Here is a 17453-nt window from a genome sequence, read left to right on the forward strand (position 1 = left end):
AGTACGTCCCCTCTCCCCGCAAGGAAGTAAGGGGAGTTGGTGTGACTCTTAATTTTTTCACTACATAATCGTCGTTTCTTTGTGCAAGCCTGAACGAAGCAGCTTCGTTTATTTTCTTTTTTTTTTTTTAATAGGATCTTTGAATCCGTAGGATAAAATTCAGTTGTCCATGGACACCATAATACTGTCTTTACTTGAATGAACGCCATTAACCGATTTCATCAAGGAAAAGTTAAAGGGGCAGTATCATGCGAATTATAAAAGTAATACGCTCAATCGTGTTTGTTTTCACAAGTTGCGACCACAATCATTTTTCTCGCGAAATCACGTTTTGCAAAGTGGGCGGAACCATTAACCGAAGAGGTGTCAACAACGGCAAATCACGAAGATCAAAAGACCCTCCGCAGTCTCTTTCTTCTTGCTTCCCTCCGCGCGCGCGTTTCTCGCGCGTAACAGAACTTTGGAGAAGAAAGAGGTAACATTTTGCCAAACTTTTCGTACAAATGCCTTTTTCAATTGTTATCCATTTCCACCTAGACCTATGCCTGAACCATTCGTGAACTCGAATAGCCGTTTTAAACGAAATTTGGTCCTCATTTTCGTTTACCAACGATGAAGAAGTTTCCTTAGGATTTTCATCGTGTTCATACAAAACATGACACTCAACCCCTACCGCACTCAGAGAGTTGCACCGGCCAAGTACTCAGCGTTTGGACCACGCTCCTTCGAATTAATTATTTTTATACAACGAGTGGACAGATGGCCCCGCGAAACAGCGCTCGCCCAAGAGAGAACCCTAGGAAACTACTGAGACGTGATTGCCCATAAAGTTGGAACTTAATACCCAATAACACAACAATCCAGAAAGGTAAAAGAAGCTGCTAATTTTTTACTTCACCGCTTTACATCTTTCCAATGTAACAATTTGTTCGGCAAAATAATGCGCAAGGAAATTTCCGTCAAAACCAGTTTTAGTGACGGAAGATTTTGTGGCCCTGCGCTCACGCCGTTTTGTCACATAATGACATTGGCTGACAATACGCATAATTCACGTTTTTGTATGCAACATGTCCACTAAAGACCTAGCTAAACGAAGAAAGTACTGTGACTGAAACAATGTTGCTTACCGGTAGCCGGCGAGTACAGCGTCTCTGATCGTTCTCGGCTGCTAGGGTCCTTTACTCTCCACTACTAAACAGGAAAACATACTTGCGTTCGCGAAGCAAAAGTGTTTTTAGCTGAAAACGAAAACATTTTCTAGTTTCCGAGAAACGAAACTTGCTTTCAAAACATGTTTGCCGCGCGGCTTAGCGAAGAAACATTTGCTTCCTCGACGATATTAGCGAAAAAAGTGTTTCTTAGTTTAGCCAGGCCTTAATAAAAATCAGCAATTGTGGACGGGAAAATAAATGACAAAGGTACCCCTAGTTTTGTTTCAACAGGTTCTCAAAACATTATCTGTTAAAACAGCGCCAAATCAAATATAGAGCAGAACACATCAAACATTACCGCAAACTAAAGAAGAAGATGGCAAATTTTGGACTAACTATCGAGCAGTACGGATAACAAAAAAAAAAAACCGTCTAAAAATAAACAACATGCAGACTACAATCAAACCAAATGCGACAACACACGGTTCAGGTGTAAAATGACAGACCGACAAATTACTACATTGGAAAACAAACACGTTTACACCACGGTTAAATTTGACTTGCATTTGCTGTGTTTGAACAATTTGCCACCGAATCTCAACTGACTCCCAACCATACTCGCCTTTAGTTGGTCAGTAAAGTTTTCGCCTTTTTGTCTATCTCTATTCTAGGTATTTTGCAATCACCACGAACTTTGTTGGTGTTATGATGAAAACGGAGAAAAATGGTCAAAAGTAACATGGAGTATCTCTTCAAGTGGAAACAATCAAACTAGGTAAGACCCTGCGAAATTGTTCAGCTGGAAAAGAACGTGGGAGTGAAACTTAAATTACTACGGAGGGGAAGGTAGGGGCTTCACTCGATAATCTCCGTCACCACCCCTGTCCCCACAGTCCGACTGCCTTCTCTGAGAGTAAACCTGAGGCCTTCCTCTAATGCGATGTCGAACATTAGTTTGAAGGTGAAGGTAGCGTCTTCCCCAGGCATGATGAACTCCTTCCCCTCGGGGAGGGTGATAGTAGCAGCCACATCCCCTGTTCTGACGTACAACTGTGGCTGGTAGTTTGAGACGAACGGTTTGTGTCGTCCACCCTCCTCCTTTTTCAGGATGTAAACCTATGATGAAAGTAAATGTTTGCTTTATTACCAGAATAAATATGAATATATGAAACATCATATATAGAACTGCGGATGAAAGATAAGATAGAAGAAAGATCCTCGCAGTTAGTGCGCAACTTAAGCAATTGCGAAAAGAAAGCCTGAAAAAAATTCAGGCTTGAATGGGATTCGATCCCATGACCTCTGCGATGCCAGTGCAGTGCTCTACCAACTGAGCTATCAAGCCAATTGGGAGCTGGTCATATTTATAATTAATAAATATGAATATATGAAACATCATATATGATGTTTCATATATTCATATTTATTAAAGGGGCAGTATCATGGGAGATATCATGATTTCACAAAGTTTAAACTTTGAACACTGTGTTAATTAATTTCTAAATCGATAATTTAGAGAGATATTAATAGTGATTCTGAGACGAAAGGTTGAACAAAAATATAGTACAACCAGCAATTTTTAGTGCTTTACGACGACGAAATTTGAAAACGTCTGCCAGACGTTTTGAAATTTGAACCACTCTTTATCTTGGCCAACTGCCGGCGAAAATATCCGTGGATAGTTTCTTTGCATTCTGATAGTCTTTTAATGGAATTTTGTCATTATATCTTGGCTGCTATCAACCAAATAGCGTCTTTTTGATTTTCAATGTGTTACTAAAAACAGCGTGATACTGTCCCTTTAATTCATCCTTCACGGATAAATAACGAACTCACAATATGACCATCAAAAATCGACCATCAAAATCGAAGTCATTAAAAACATATTTTTTTAATGACTTCGATTTTGATTGTAAGTTGGTTTTGATTGACATTTTCGTGTTTTAGAATTTTAGATAGTGTCCTCAATTAGTGGTGTGTAACTGCTAGATTTTATTGACACTTAAATAAAGTTATTATTATTATTATTAGAGCGGTTTTCTATTGAGTGTTGAAAGTAATTTCGCGTTTGCTTGGTTTTGCTTTACTACGCTCTGTGATTGGTTACAAAAACTCGCGCCACTTTTTCAACCAATGAGAAGCCAAACCAAAACCAATCGTGCCTCGCTCGCACGCGTTTTCCCGCGCTTGGCGCCGGTTACATGTATTTGGTTCGAATTCTGATTGGTTGATTGGACTGTTTACGTCTGTCGTGATTGGCAAGAGCAATTACATTTGTTTTGGTTTTACGACACTCAAATGAATTACAGCGTATGTACCTGAGCTTTAAATTTCGTGTGCGACTTGACTGTTCCAGGAGCACACAACACCATTCCACGTCGGACATCTTCACGCTTCACTCCTCTGACCAGAGCTCCCAAGTTGTCTCCAGCTTCTCCTCGCTCAAGAAGCTTGTGGAACATCTCAACACCTACATAAACAGAACAATAGAAGTGTGCTCTTTCAGATGGTTGAATAAATAACGTAAATGCAATAAGGAGGAAATATACCTGAAAGCTACGTTTTTTGCATGTTACAGCCTAGTTTCGATTTTATCTAGCTGAGGTTTCACTCAGTTTAAGAAATGCAATAGTTAAAACGCACTTGGTTGCCTCATAAACGTTTCAAAAAGTAATACTAGTAATAATCAAAGATTAGGGAGTGCATTCGATGATCTCGATTCCAGGCTCCCTCTCCTTTGCCAAGTTGGTGACTTCGTACACTAAGTACATGCTAATAGATTTGCCAGAAAGAAACCCCTGCTAGCAGGGTACGTAGAGCACTAATTGGGAAAAACTTTCCATATCGAATTGAAATTTAGAAATGTTGGTTTTTGAGGTTGTAAGTGATGTCAGTTTTTCCAGTTGTCACTGTACCTGTGACTGTTGTCTTGGTCTTGACTCCGTGCCCCACAAACTCAACCTCGTCGCCAGTCTTGATCACACCCCTTTCAACCCTTCCCGTCACTACAGTACCACGCCCTGATATGGAGAAAACATCCTCAACTGGAAGAAGAAACGGTTTGTCAAGATCTCTGGCTGGAGTTGGTATATACTCATCCACAGCTTCCAAAAGCTTAATGACGGAGTCACGGCCCATTTCGGGGTTTCTGTCTTCCAAGGCGCAAAGAGCAGAGCCTATTATGATGGGCGTGTTATCCCCATCATAGCCATACTGAGACAGTACCTCTCGCATCTCCAACTCTACCTGTTTGGATAGGTGAAGTCAGGCACATCAATACACTATATTAATTTTGTATTCAACAGTCAATAAACAAGCTTAGTCTCCTGGGTCATAAAAAGCAGAGAGTACTCCTTAAGAGTTCCAGTGATCAGTCATCTTGCATGTACATGACCGAACGAAATAATTTGTCAAAATGAGAGCTGAAGCTCACCAGTTCTAGAACCTCTTCATCATCAACAACATCTGCCTTGTTTATGTACACCACAAGATGCTTAACACCGACCTGAAAAGCACACAACAACAACAATCTTTATTTAGACTCTCTTGCCTTATGTGAGTAGAATGTCATTGTTTGAGCTCCCTGTTAGAAGATTCTGTCCCTTCAATAGAGGGCTATTAGCAAAAAGCTAAAAATAGGGGATTATAGGAAAAGGTCTTCAATAGGAGTTTACAACCTTATGAAGAATTTGTTGAAAACCTAGGAGCCCATACGACATTGTAGTAATCTTTCATTTGTACATTGGTACAAATGAAAATTTAAAAAACTCAACAGGAAATGGTTACTACTTTGAACGATTGGCTAACATGGCAGGACCCATGTTGATAGCAGTTTTTGTAACTGAAATGGTCATCCTGCATAAATATGTTTTTCATTATTGTTAAAACTCAATCCTTCTCTGTTATTTTTTTTATTGATAAAAATTAATCAGGTAATGGATTTCAAATTCATTAATATTACTGTCTCATAACTGGTGTTGATTTTGTAGGATATGATGTGCTGTTACTATTTTGTCCAATAAAGACTTTAGAAGCTGAATTTGTCCTTGTTTTGAGCTAAGGATCCTTTGTGAAAGAAAAGGGTTTACTGCTTTGTTGGGGATAATTATACAGTGTAAGTGCACTGCACCTGGTTGGCTAACAACAGATGTTCCCTGGTCTGCGGCATCTGTCCATCAGTTGCAGCAACAACAAGAATAGCACCATCCATCTGGGCAGCTCCTGTTATCATGTTCTGAAACACAACAAAATTAACTTCCAATCATTTAAGGACTGTGCCTACTTTTGCTGCTGCGCATCTGTTCTGCGCATCTTCAGCTGGTTCGAGAAAGTCGGATTTCTTAAAACAGAGATATTTTTGCGCGATTGATAACCATGCGGGAAAAGCAGATCTTGGCCAGGGTTATTGGAATCCAAAGAGAAAATTAGGCGTAGCCATGCATTTTTCAGAGATAATTAAGCTTAAATTTAGGAGAAAATTCCATACATTGCTTTGCATTTTAGCCCTTTTTAGAATTCTTGTTGCTTAATAATCTCTAAAAAAATTGCGTGGTTAACCCCACTTTTCTCTTTGGGTTCAAAAGGTTGAACCAAAATATAGTACAAATAGCGATTTTTAGTGTGTTACAACAACGAAATTTGAAAATGTCCGCCAGACGTTTTCAAATTTGAACCCCTCTCTATCTTGGTCATCTGCCGGTGAAAATATCCTTGGATAGTTTCTTTGCATTCTGATAGTCTTTTAATGGCATTTTGTCATTATATCTTGGCTGCTATCAACTGAATAGCGTCTTTCCGATTTTCGATGTTTTACTAAAAATAGCGTGATACTGTCCCTCTAATGGAACTCCTTCGCATCCACTCTGTGACCTCCTTCCTGAACTACATGGATCACACCTCTACCAGATCCCAAAATGATAATAATTATGGAAAGATTTACATGTTAGAAAATGTTTTATTAATAGCTGTCTCTATGATTTCAAATTTAACTATAGTTATCACTTATGTAACTGATATATACAGGCGGGTTTTAACTTTTATTGTATATAATTACAGTACATATCAGTATATCCTATTCCTTTCAACCTTGTTGTGAGGCTTTTCAGTGTTGGTGTGTACATCCAGATTCCTTAGCATGATTAAGTGACTAGTAACAATAATACTTCCCCCTGGATGGGATGCTAATACATCACCTCCCAGCATCTCAGTGAACAGTGGTAGATATTTACATTGATGCAAAAATATCTTCCACTATTCACCGCCACTTTACTGAATAGCGTATTGTCAAATATTGTGAAAATTTTAGTCACAAGAATTTAACCAGGATTTTTTGCATGAATTTCACTAATTCTACACCTCAAAAATTAAAGTGATTGTGGTACCTCTAATTGAGCTGAATCAAATCCCCTGGGCCTCATGAAAGATATGGCATAAACAGAGCAAAGAGTACAAAAACATTGATACCTTGATGTAATCTGCATGACCAGGGCAATCGACATGTCCATAATGCCTGTTGGCTGTTTGATATTCAACATGCGCTGTGTTAATTGTTATGCCACGAGCCTTTTCCTCTGGAGCATTGTCAATGTCAGCATATGTCTTGTAGTTGGCTGCTCCCTCTTGCGCCAAGACTATAAAATTAATTGAAATTCACACAAACATTTGTTTGTACAATACTCACCCCACTAACAACATAGTCCTACTACAATAACATAAAAATAAATAATAATAATAATTTTATTAATTTCTATTGCGCAATTATCAATAAAAAATTTCAATTGCACAATTTACACTCCATGGTGTAGCTGCAAAGCATTGTAATATAAAAACATCCACAAGTAGGTTAATTTCACTCTGATTCTGACTTCAACTCCTAACTTACTAACTCAGGTTGTCAAAACCTCAGTTAATGTCACAGTCCCTCTTATTCTGGAATGTCACTACCATATTTACTTGAATAAGTGCCACCCTCAAATATTAAGTGCCGCATTTGGAAAAAAAGTTAAATAAGCGCCGCCCCCGAATAAGCGCCAGCCCCAGATGTGGTGCTTATTCAAAGAATAATTTTCAATATAACTAAAAAACGCATTGGATATTTCTTTTTATCAAAAGCAATGTTCTTCAGTTCAAAGTGATTATATTTCGCCACTCGCCCATTAAGTTCTTTCTCCAAAATTCTTGCAATATGTAGTTATGTTGTGAAGGCCATGAACTTTGCCAGCACAACAAACTCAACTTTGTACAGATAGAAAATATACTGTTAAATTAAAAGAAAAGATTTCTTTGTCGAATCCAATTGTCAAATAAACGGCACCCTCGAATAACATTTAAGGACGGTGCCTACTAATACCGAAGTATTTTTGTGCGGTTTATGACTATGCGGGAAAAGCAGATCTCAGCAAGGCCTATTGGAATCCAAAAAGAAAATTGGGGGTAACCACGCATTTTTCAGAGATAATTAAGCGGTAATATCTCTAAAAAACGCCAAAATATAAAGCAATGTATGGGATTTTTTCCTAAACTGAAGCTTAATTATCTCTGAAAAATGCATGGTTACCCCCAATTTTCTTTTGAGATACCAAAAGCATTTGGTAAGTTCTGCTTTCTCCGTATAGTTTTAAACCGCGCAAAAATATTCCTGTATTAGAAGGCACCACCCATAGGAAACCCGAGTATCTCGCGATGCGCAGAACGTATGCGCAGTAACAATAGTAGGCACCGTCCTTAAGGTGCGAAAAATTTAATAAGAGTCGCGGCGCTTATTCCAGTAAATAAGGTAATATTGGAAAAAGTCAGAAAAATGGCTGCTTGAAGACTTGACTTTTCTGATTTTTCTGGCTGAAGAAAACCATGCCTTGTCAAAACTCCTCTTTTTTTAAAATTTCCCACTCATGATCAACAAAATTTCACCTGTTGGAAATCTTAGCTACAGTACTTCCCTGTTACTGCTACTCTCACTTCTTTCAATCTTTCATCTATTACATGGCCAAATGTTTGAGCTCTGTTAACTGACAGGCTTGGTGCAAGAGTCTAGATAAGACATGTTTACATTTCAAAACAAAGGACTTCCTCTTTTTGGTCCAATTACAAACCCAACTGGGAATTTCTTTACAAATGGCTATAAAGAGATTTTTTCCTCTGAATGCCACATTTGTAGTAGCTAATGGTCAATTAAAATAATGAACTCTACCTTTGGTGATTGCTGCTGTAAGAGTGGTCTTTCCATGATCAACGTGGCCCACAGTTCCAATGTTTACATGAGGCTTGTTTCTAGAAAACGTGGCCTTTTTGGCAGGAGCTGCATAATTCCGGAATTGAAATACTGGAAACAAATTGAATCTCTCTTAAAACCTCGCATATGCTAACTATACCAAGAAAGATATTGGGTCACATGGAAAATCCAATCAGATGTGACATTAATAAAACACAATAAAGATGTTGAAATCAAAATAATCAAAGTGTGCAAATTGTAATAAGCTTTCTCTGTTTCAATACCAGCAGTATGGATGTTAGTACTTTAATGAATTAAAGACTTTAATAGAACTTTGGTTTCACCGCTCTCTTTCTTTAACTTATTAGGGTTCCACTATAAATGAAAATGAATGTATGAAATATCATATATTGAACTGCGGATGAAAGATTAGCTAGAAGAAAGATCCTCTTAGTTGGTATGCAACTTAAGCAGTTGCGAAAACTGTGAAAAAAACTGTGAACAATAACTGTGAGGATCTTTCTTCTATTTAATCTTTTATCCGCAGTTCAAATATATGATATTTCATATATTGATATTCATTTATTCATCCTTCACGGGTATATTACAAACTCACAATATGACTAGCTCCCAGTTGGCTTGATAGCTCAGTTGGTAGAGCACTGCACCGGCATCGCAGAGGTCATGGGTTTGAATCCCATTCAAGCCTAAATTTTTTTCAGGCTTTTTTTTCACAACTGCTTAAGTTGCATTCTAACTGCGAGGATCTTTCTTCCATTTAAGGGTTCCACTATACTTAAATGCTACTGTTAACAGTATAAATAATTTCATGAATTCTTACCTGTGCTCCTCCTTCCATTCTGTAAAAGAAGCAAATTCTGTGTGAATAAAAGAAGACAAAGAAAGATAATGTTACTATTTGAAACACACATTAACTTTCTTGAAAAAACAATCCCAGTGATTTCTAACATGACAGATTTCATGACAAACAGCAATAAATCACAAACAACAATAAATATGTCCCAAGCAATTTTCTTCATTATGCAATGCAATATTTGTCATTGCTTTATAACATCAATTTCAGAATGATTGTTACATGCATTGACTCTCAATCACTTCCAAGTTGATTATCAATGCCATCTACTATACCCAGTGTACTTTCTAAAGGGTCCGAAGTAATACACCGTCCAAGCAATTTTAGGTTGCAGAGAAGAGGCCAGATAGCGTGCTTTTTGGCTAGTGGTTATGGCTCAGACCCTTATAGGCCAGAAGTCCTCCTTTCTGATCACTGCCTTAGATTTTTTTTGACAATAGTCCCATGTTGAATTCCTTGGCCTGCTATATAAATAGCCAACTGGCCTGCCTCCCACCAGCTAGGATTTTCTATAAATTCTAGGTTTAGTTTCTAACATTTGGACATCTATCATCCTAACCCATCCACTCAATATCTGGTCATTTTGCCATAAAATCAATCCACCCACTACACAGTTACTTCACTACTTCACTGTAATGTTAAGTATGTGTATATACAGCTACAAATGTAATAATTCATTGTTCCAAAAAGGAGTTCAACTAAAGTTATCTTAGCTTCTTCTGTGTGCAATTGTTCAATGTTCATGTAAGGGGTAATATTATAGTACATGGCAACTTTATGATACACATATGTAGCAAGGCCACTAAACTACACTATAGTGAAACAAACTGTATTCCCCCCCAGCTGCATTTTATGTAGGTTACGGCTAAGATCTTCAGCATGGGTTTCCAAACCACTCGACTTACTGGCACATGATCATGGTCTTTGCATAAAGTGGCGTAAAGACAGAGGTAGTGCCTGGTGTAAGATTGCCTGTTTCTTCCATTCAAATGAACTGTTGTTATCCAAAAATATCCAGGACTTCTCTCCTGATGTAGGATTTAGAGTCTATCGACAGGGGAGTGGGGACAAGATTGACATGGCTGTCTAATTCACATTTCCCTGGAATAGGCGCTTTGACAGCGGCTTGGCGTAGAACTTCAAAATTCTTACCATATCTTCAGTGTGGGATGTATACGGAATGTACCCTGGCTCCCACTCTGCTCAATTTTTGTTGGTTTGTCTATTTCATTCCTTATTTGTCTTCAGAACACTTAATCTTGCTATAAGATTCTGATTCTAAGGTTGTATTGCAATCTATTTTCATGCTGTTTAGACTATGCATTTGCTTCAAGAATTCACTGTCAGTAATATTACATAAGCTTACATGTAAGCTACTCAAACCAAGTTTTAATATTGTAGCAACCCAATCACTCACATTGTTTCCAGAATTTAGACAGAGAGATCTGACGCCCGTTATAGCTTCCTTGAGAGCTGCAAAGATTTCAAAGGGCTTTAAGAATTGAATTGAATCAATGTCATGAAATCAAATACTGTGCTAAGAACTATATCCACATCAAATGAAATGGGACACGAGTGTTCCAGAATCGAATCCACAGACTCCAAAACCAGAAACAGAACTGCATCGTAAATGAGCCAAAATAACCTACCTTTCTGACATCTAAGTCCTCGTAATGACACAGAAAACATAACTAAGGATCTACCGGCTTGGAACGGCGTTATATTTTGATAAAATTTCACTCCTTGCCGGACAAACTTTTCGGCATATCACGTTGTGGTAAAAAGTGAGCCCGCGATAATGAAAGGCTTACTTGAGAGATCAAAATTCTCCCCAGTGCCTCTTCCCGAAATGATTTGTCCTCCGCAACGGTGCTTCGAATTGTTTACAGTCAGAGGTATTTTTTGCGTCGTTTCTATGTGGGAGAAGCAGATCTTAGCAAGGGCTTTTGAAATCCAAAATGCTTAAAGATTTCTGAGTTAATGAGACCACAACTTTGTATAAAAGCCAGAAATTTAGCCTCCCTCGTTGACGCCCCGCGTCGCGCAATCTTTCCTCCCCATGGCTGGGAGGAAAGATTGCTTGACGAGCCAAAAGAGCGCCTGCGAGAATCCAGACATTCCGACCCTCCGATTTCTGTTTCTTTCTCCCGCTCTCCTGATTTCTGACGAAATTAATGAAAATCAAGGGGAAAAATCGCTGTTTGTTTTTTAGTTCTAAAGGCGCGATATATCAACGTGTAAAGTCCATAAAGTCATCAATTTCTCTACTGGAACTATAAACTGGGGCAGAATAAGAACCTCCTGTACCCAACCTGCGTGGCCTTGAAGTGAGAATTTATACCCACCCACCCTCTCAGTCCCGCCAATAATAAATTGCGCCTCAAGCAAATAAGTCTCCCTATTTTTAGCCTTTACTGAAGTCACTTTAATTTAGGATTGGAATGTCTGGAACTCTCAAGTGGATTTGCCAAGACGCATACACCAAGAACAAATGAGTCCAAACAAGTCTCACACACAACACTAGAAAAAGCTGAGTGCATTTTATTGAACCCGCTACCAAGGTGATCACAGTGGCTTTTACAAATTTAGCAATTTACACTTAAAAGTATTTGATAGTGGAGACAATCCTCAAGGAGGTGATAGTTCTGAACTTCGAATCAACGTGTATTTTTTATTTGTCCGACCTTGCTGGCAAGCAAGAGAAAGATATAGGCATAAATTAAAGCTGGCCTGTTTTATGCTAAAATTTTCTAGATACATTTCTGAAGGCTTTCTGGGTGCTTTGCTAAAGAGGACAGAACTTAGAAAACACGAACACGTGTTTAATTATTAAAAATATTATCATCACGTTTTTGATCATCAAAATAATCAGTTGTTGGCGTGACTCTTAATCTTCCAAGCGTGACCTTGTAGAATATGAAACATGCAAAGAATTTTAAACCCGACGATCACATAAATATTTAATGTTTCAGTCAAAATATGCATCCAGTGTACTATTGTGAAACTGAGACAAGCTTTTGTTTGAAAAATTCACCAGCACATAGCAAAAAAAATTCCCCCGTCCATCGCCTAATATTTAATTTTTCTTCCATAAAGGTGCGAGTGGATGGAAGATTAGTTCGGGAAATTGTCGATGCGTAGAATCAGGAAAGTAAAAATTCACTCCCGCACAATTCACTTCATCTTTCTTTCCAATACGCTGAGGCAAATCGAGTTCAGCGGGTGAGAAAATGGTGATAAAATGTTTCACACCTTTCTTGATCAGTATGGGTTCGTTGAAATACACATCGAAGCCAGGAAGGCCCTCTGTTCCTCCGTATTCCACCGTGTAACTTCCTTGAACACAGCTCAGACAAGTGCGATTGCCATCCAGTAGCTTTGTGATCACTGCATAATTGTCGTTTAACTTACGCCCGCTTGAAATTATCCTAACACCACTTATGCAGACGGGTTGATCAGTGATGAAGCTGACACTGTTAGTACTCTCATATGGGGCGAAAAGACGAGGAGGTTCGTTCATAAACAAGCGGCGACAGCGAAGCGGTTTTATCCCTTGGCGTGGCCGAATGCAACGATCGTGGTCACGGAACGGGAAGTCGTGAATGTTTGATTTCGCCAGATCGAAGCTTGGCTTCGCGAGAACAACCTGCGAATTATCGTGCTCAAGAATTCCGGATTCCAGCATTTGATTGAGTAAATCAGTGTCTTCTATGGACGTGAAACGAATATGTGAAATGGCGTCCCCGAGCAGCTGTTTAATGTTCTGAGGTTTGGGTTCCAAGGCAAGCATCTTGCACTTTGCTTCAGCCCATGACAAGACCGCTTGAAACAGTTCGTGTTCGTCAATGTCTAGTGTATCACGCCTTAACAGAGCTTCTAAAATCCCTTCGGATGTTGCAAGGAAGCTTTTGGACTGAAGACACTGCCTGGTTTGCAGATCCACAATGCTCCAACAACGCTCTTGTAGCTCCTCGGTGTCACGGAAATACTCGCACTGTGTTAGGACATCAAATGCGTTTTCGGCGTCGATTTCGTTCTTTAAGAACTCAGCACATTCGTCCAATAATCCCGTCACCATGTACTTTTCGGCCAAGTACATCACGCGAAGAACACAACTGGCCGTTAAATTGGTTTCGTCCGAGTACAAAAAGCGTAGAAGTTCGAGCAAACTTTCCGAGTCAGCATCCACAAGTTCGACCGAACTGCTTCTCTCTGCCAGGTCCCCGTAAAACATTTTGTAGAAAACAGGGCTTCCTATTGACAGCACGTACTTGTGAGCAGGGATCGATACCTTTTTCGCGGTTTCGGTGTCCTTTACGATGAAATTCACATCGCTCATCAGAGAATTGTTGTACATTCGTTTGTTCCTTTGAGTCAAGTTCGAAGCGGGAAGAGTGTTCGAATCAGCCAAATCATACATGTCTGATCGCTAGCACTAACAGCAGTACAAAATGTTTAATCAGCGATCTCGATGCAACGAAATGTATTTATAATAGGGTCGATCAGCAAGTTAGTCTCCCTCGTCTGAGAAGCAGCAACCGTTTGAAAGTGATTCAGTTTGATGCGCCCACTTATATGCGTCACGCAAAACTCACTTCCCACGCAATATGCTAAATAGGTGTTTGTAACACTTCCAAAACGTGTAACTTATTTAAAAGAAAAAGGAAGAACAATTTAGCTTAAGCATTACACAGAATAAATAATTAATGTTTCGCCAGTGAAATTTTTGTTTTAATTCAAATTTCTTGGGAAAGTCTAAGGACTTCACGTACACGAAATACGTGACCAGATTAAATTGACATATTCTACGCACGAGTGTTTGCCTAAAAATATCACATCATCCGGCTCAACACTAAAAATATAAAACATCACAATAAGGCTCAACTTGTTATTATTTGCCTTCTAGGATGAAATGGACGATTGAATTAGCTCAATTTTAAAATTTTGAAAATCGAGGTAATATCTCGCGCGTGATGATCACGTTTTTGGCTTTGGATAGAAACCAGTTCTATTTAAATTTTTTATATATTTTAAGAAAGCAAATGACATGTTAAATGGGTTTGTGGTGAAAATTGTAAGTTTTTTTTTTATTTGGAAGCAGGAAAAAAATTGAAGGCATTACTCATTGCACATTCACACATTCCGTAAAATGTGTGACGTCATCCTTGCCAATGTGTTGTGTCACTGTGCACGGAATAAACAGTTTTATTAGAATATCGTATTCCTAGTTTGCGTAATTGAAATCAAGCTACATTACAAGTCTGTTGTGGTGGGACGGTGATCATATATGGAATAATAGAAAAAATTCAGACAACAGCTGTGTACTTCCGACTGTTCAAAATGGCTCGTTACGTGAGGAATTTAAGTCTGTCAGGATTTTTTCCGCTAACATGTAACAGAGCTTACAATCTTGGACAGATCAAATGAAAAATTAAGACCACCCCTCCCCCCCCCCCCCCCCCCATTTCAATGATGGGAAAATGGCGCGTTTTGCTTCGCGCGCGAAATCATCATTGATTTTGAGGGGAGGGGGGTTTAATTTTTCTTTTTATTCTGTCCAAGATTGTAGTTATTTGAGTAATTCAATCATACGATGCCGTTGAGCTGTATATAAACGTTGACACGAAATGTGGGATGACAAGTGTGGTAGGGCGAGGGCGTTGTGGGAGTGGGGGTGGGTGTGGTGACACACTTCCTCTCGTAGTAGCGACATATCTTCAGTGTATCTTGACTTGAGAAAGTCCTATTGTGATCATGACCATTGATCACGCGAATGTCTTGGAACAATTTGAATTTCTTGTTGAAGAGGAATTGTTCTGAAATCTTGAAAAACTTATAGCAGCGGTGATTGCCACAATCGTCGCGAAAGTAAGCCACTTTTACATTAATTTTCTCAACGATTTCTGCAACGGTGTTATCGACCGTCGCGTAGTGTGACATGCTTCCTGAGGCAAGTTGCACGAAACATTCCCCCCTGTAATATCCTTCGCAGTCGCTATTTTTGATCGTCAAGGACGAGCCAGTTTGATCCAACGTATACCAGCAGGATTATCGTCCACGGTTGCTTGCTTGAACATTTTTAAAAATAGTCTTATGTATGCTACGTGACTCCCAGCATCGCCCTATTATATCACCACAGGTCAGATATACAGTATTATATATTAGGATATCACGAGAAACACCATAGGTCACTGAAGCGTGATGTGACACAGGTCACCATGCAAGTGTGATATAAGAGTTTGTAAGGCGTTAAAATAAATCGAAAATTAGACAAAAATATTCCCACAACAGCCCACAAAAATTAAAATAATGTCTGTCACGACAGGCACGGCTGGCTGGTACAGAACTGCATTTAGCGGGGAGGGTGTGTGTGTAGTTTGTTGCGGGCCAAAGGTTTCACGTGGTTCCCCTTGTCGGGTACATTGTAAGATTCCATCATGTAAATTTGTCTTTTTCAGCTGTCATTCGAAACGTTTGTTCTTGGAATCAATAAAGAGCTTTATGCAATGTTTAAAACACGAGCAGCAGTGTTTTATCGGGATTTAAAACCACGAGGCACAACCGAGTGGTTTTTGACTCGATAAAACATGTGCTGCGAGTATTTTGAACGCCTCAATAACATTCCTGGAAAAGCGTCTGTCAAGAGAGTTCATAACAATAATGTTTTTGTGAACGTTGGAAATTAGCCTACGAGAAAAACAATAAACACCGCATACTAATAAAGAAGAGGTGTTATCGGGTTTTAAAACCACTGCACGTGATGTTTTATCGACCATTTGATAGGTCAATGGGCTTATGAATTATTAATGATTTTGATTATTATTATTATTATTATTATTATTATTATTATTATTATTATTATTATTATTATTATTATTATTACAGTCGAACCTCCCTTTGTGACCACCTCTCGTAAGCGACCACCTCTCATTAGTGACCACTTTTCCAAAATACCAAAAGTTTTCAAGTCAAATCACTATAGATGGAACCTCTCGTAGGCGACCACCTCTCTTAAGCGACCACCTCCCGTAAGCGACCACTTTTAGAGATGATTGTTTAAAAATTTCTATTGTTTTTAACCTCCCGTAGGCGTCCACTTGACACACAATCTGCTGCATCTCTTACGGGAGGAAATTGCAAAATGTGTCGCTGTAACATACTGGCCACATCATTACAGCGGACGCCGTATTAAAATCTCACAGCCGGAGCTACCGGAAGTGTCTCCCGAAGTAGCTTAATTTAGCATTGAAACAATTGACAACATACACATGCACTATAGTGTACACTGAAATAAACTTTAAATAGGTTGAATCCCTTGTAGGAAAGAAACTCTCTTCTCTTGTAAATTACATATATGTACATGCATGACCGGTGATGACTCTCTCAACCTTGTATTACTCAAAAGAAAAATTGTGGCAATAAAGAACGTCAACTGGATTATGTAACAAACAAACAAACAAACGCGAAAGTTGGAGATGTTTTACGCTTGAAATGTAATATTGCAAAATGCCGTTTACTTTCTGCTCCTAAATCAGGCAGTCTAAAGATTGGATTTCGATAAGCACTGGCAAAAGGTCGCAAAAGGGTTATGTCTCCACAATTACCATATGTAAATTACCCGAAATTAGACCACCTGTGGTCAGCGACCACCTCCCGTAAGCGTCCACATATCCTTGACATTATGGGTGGTCGCTTACGGGAGGTTCGACTGTATTATTATTATTATTATTATTATTATTATTATTATTATTATTATTATTATTATTATTATTATTATTATTATTATTATTATTATTATTATTATTAAATAAGTCCAAGTTCTCTACTCTCTTTGAGTTCAGGGAAAAGCCTAGCGAGAAGAACACGCGAGTTGCTTGACAATGGTGAGCCACGCGCCTTTATTTCTATCACTGGCAGGAGGTACTCGCGCGCGCGTTTACGGTATTAAAAAATAAAAGCGCCTTCTGCCAAATGACATTCAATATAGAATGCTTGTTTTAAACAGGGCACTCTGTGTATAAAAGATCTACACTCGCTTTTACCATAACCCAGTAACTGACTATAAGGCAAACTCGCACATGTAGCAGACAGGAAGAAATGTTACCGTTTTTGGTCAACCTTCTTCGTTGAAAAGTCTCTTTTCAATGCTAAGACAGTTCACAGACTGATTGTTCTCAGTTTCTGTCGAGTTTGAGTGTTGTTCTCCACCTCCGGAAAA

General features: G+C 38.9%; 2 protein-coding genes across 3 annotated transcripts; both read right to left on the bottom strand.

The window, feature by feature from the left end:
• Window positions 1-864: 864 nt before the first annotated feature.
• LOC146476454 (uncharacterized) lies at window positions 865-11040 on the bottom strand. Of its 2 annotated transcripts, XR_014865569.1 has the most exons (11): window positions 10885-11040; window positions 10653-10708; window positions 9203-9239; window positions 8341-8472; window positions 6615-6781; window positions 5281-5385; window positions 4585-4656; window positions 4067-4397; window positions 3470-3621; window positions 1618-2267; window positions 865-1542 (listed from the first exon to the last, which is right to left on the bottom strand). XR_014865569.1 is itself a non-coding variant. In XM_085114318.1 (10 exons), the coding sequence occupies exons 1-10, from the start codon at window positions 10922-10924 to the stop codon at window positions 2007-2009; spliced, it is 1353 nt and encodes a 450-aa protein (XP_084970444.1). In that variant the 5' UTR covers window positions 10925-11040; the 3' UTR covers window positions 865-2006. The 2 variants fall into 2 exon arrangements, 1 of the variants encoding a protein (XP_084970444.1); XM_085114318.1 differs by having other exon boundaries at window positions 865-2267.
• Window positions 11041-11731: 691 nt separating this feature from the next.
• On the bottom strand, window positions 11732-13963 carry LOC146476455 (BTB/POZ domain-containing protein 6-like). Its single transcript, XM_085114327.1, has one exon. The coding sequence runs from the start codon at window positions 13653-13655 to the stop codon at window positions 12312-12314; it is 1344 nt and encodes a 447-aa protein (XP_084970453.1). The 5' UTR covers window positions 13656-13963; the 3' UTR covers window positions 11732-12311.
• Window positions 13964-17453: the final 3490 nt, after the last annotated feature.

The sequence above is a fragment of the Pavona decussata genome, unplaced genomic scaffold (genome assembly GCF_977016875.1).
Source record: "Pavona decussata unplaced genomic scaffold, jaPavDecu1.1 SCAFFOLD_76, whole genome shotgun sequence".
Classification (NCBI taxonomy): Eukaryota; Metazoa; Cnidaria; class Anthozoa; order Scleractinia; family Agariciidae; genus Pavona; species Pavona decussata.

What these genes read in the sequence shown, in the direction of transcription:
- LOC146476454 (XM_085114318.1), bottom strand. Translation starts at nt 10,924, where the DNA reads ATGTTTTCTGTGTCATTACGAGGACTTAGATGTCAGAAAG. An exon ending in AGGACTTAGATGTCAGAAAG is followed by an intron (nt 10,709 to 10,884) that starts GTAGGTTATTTT and finishes AAATCTTTGCAG; the next exon opens with CTCTCAAGGAAGCTATAACG. An exon ending in ACACGAAATTTAAAGCTCAG is followed by an intron (nt 2,268 to 3,469) that starts GTACATACGCTG and finishes CTTTCATCATAG; the next exon opens with GTTTACATCCTGAAAAAGGA.
- LOC146476455 (XM_085114327.1), bottom strand. Translation starts at nt 13,655, where the DNA reads ATGTATGATTTGGCTGATTCGAACACTCTTCCCGCTTCGAACTTGACT.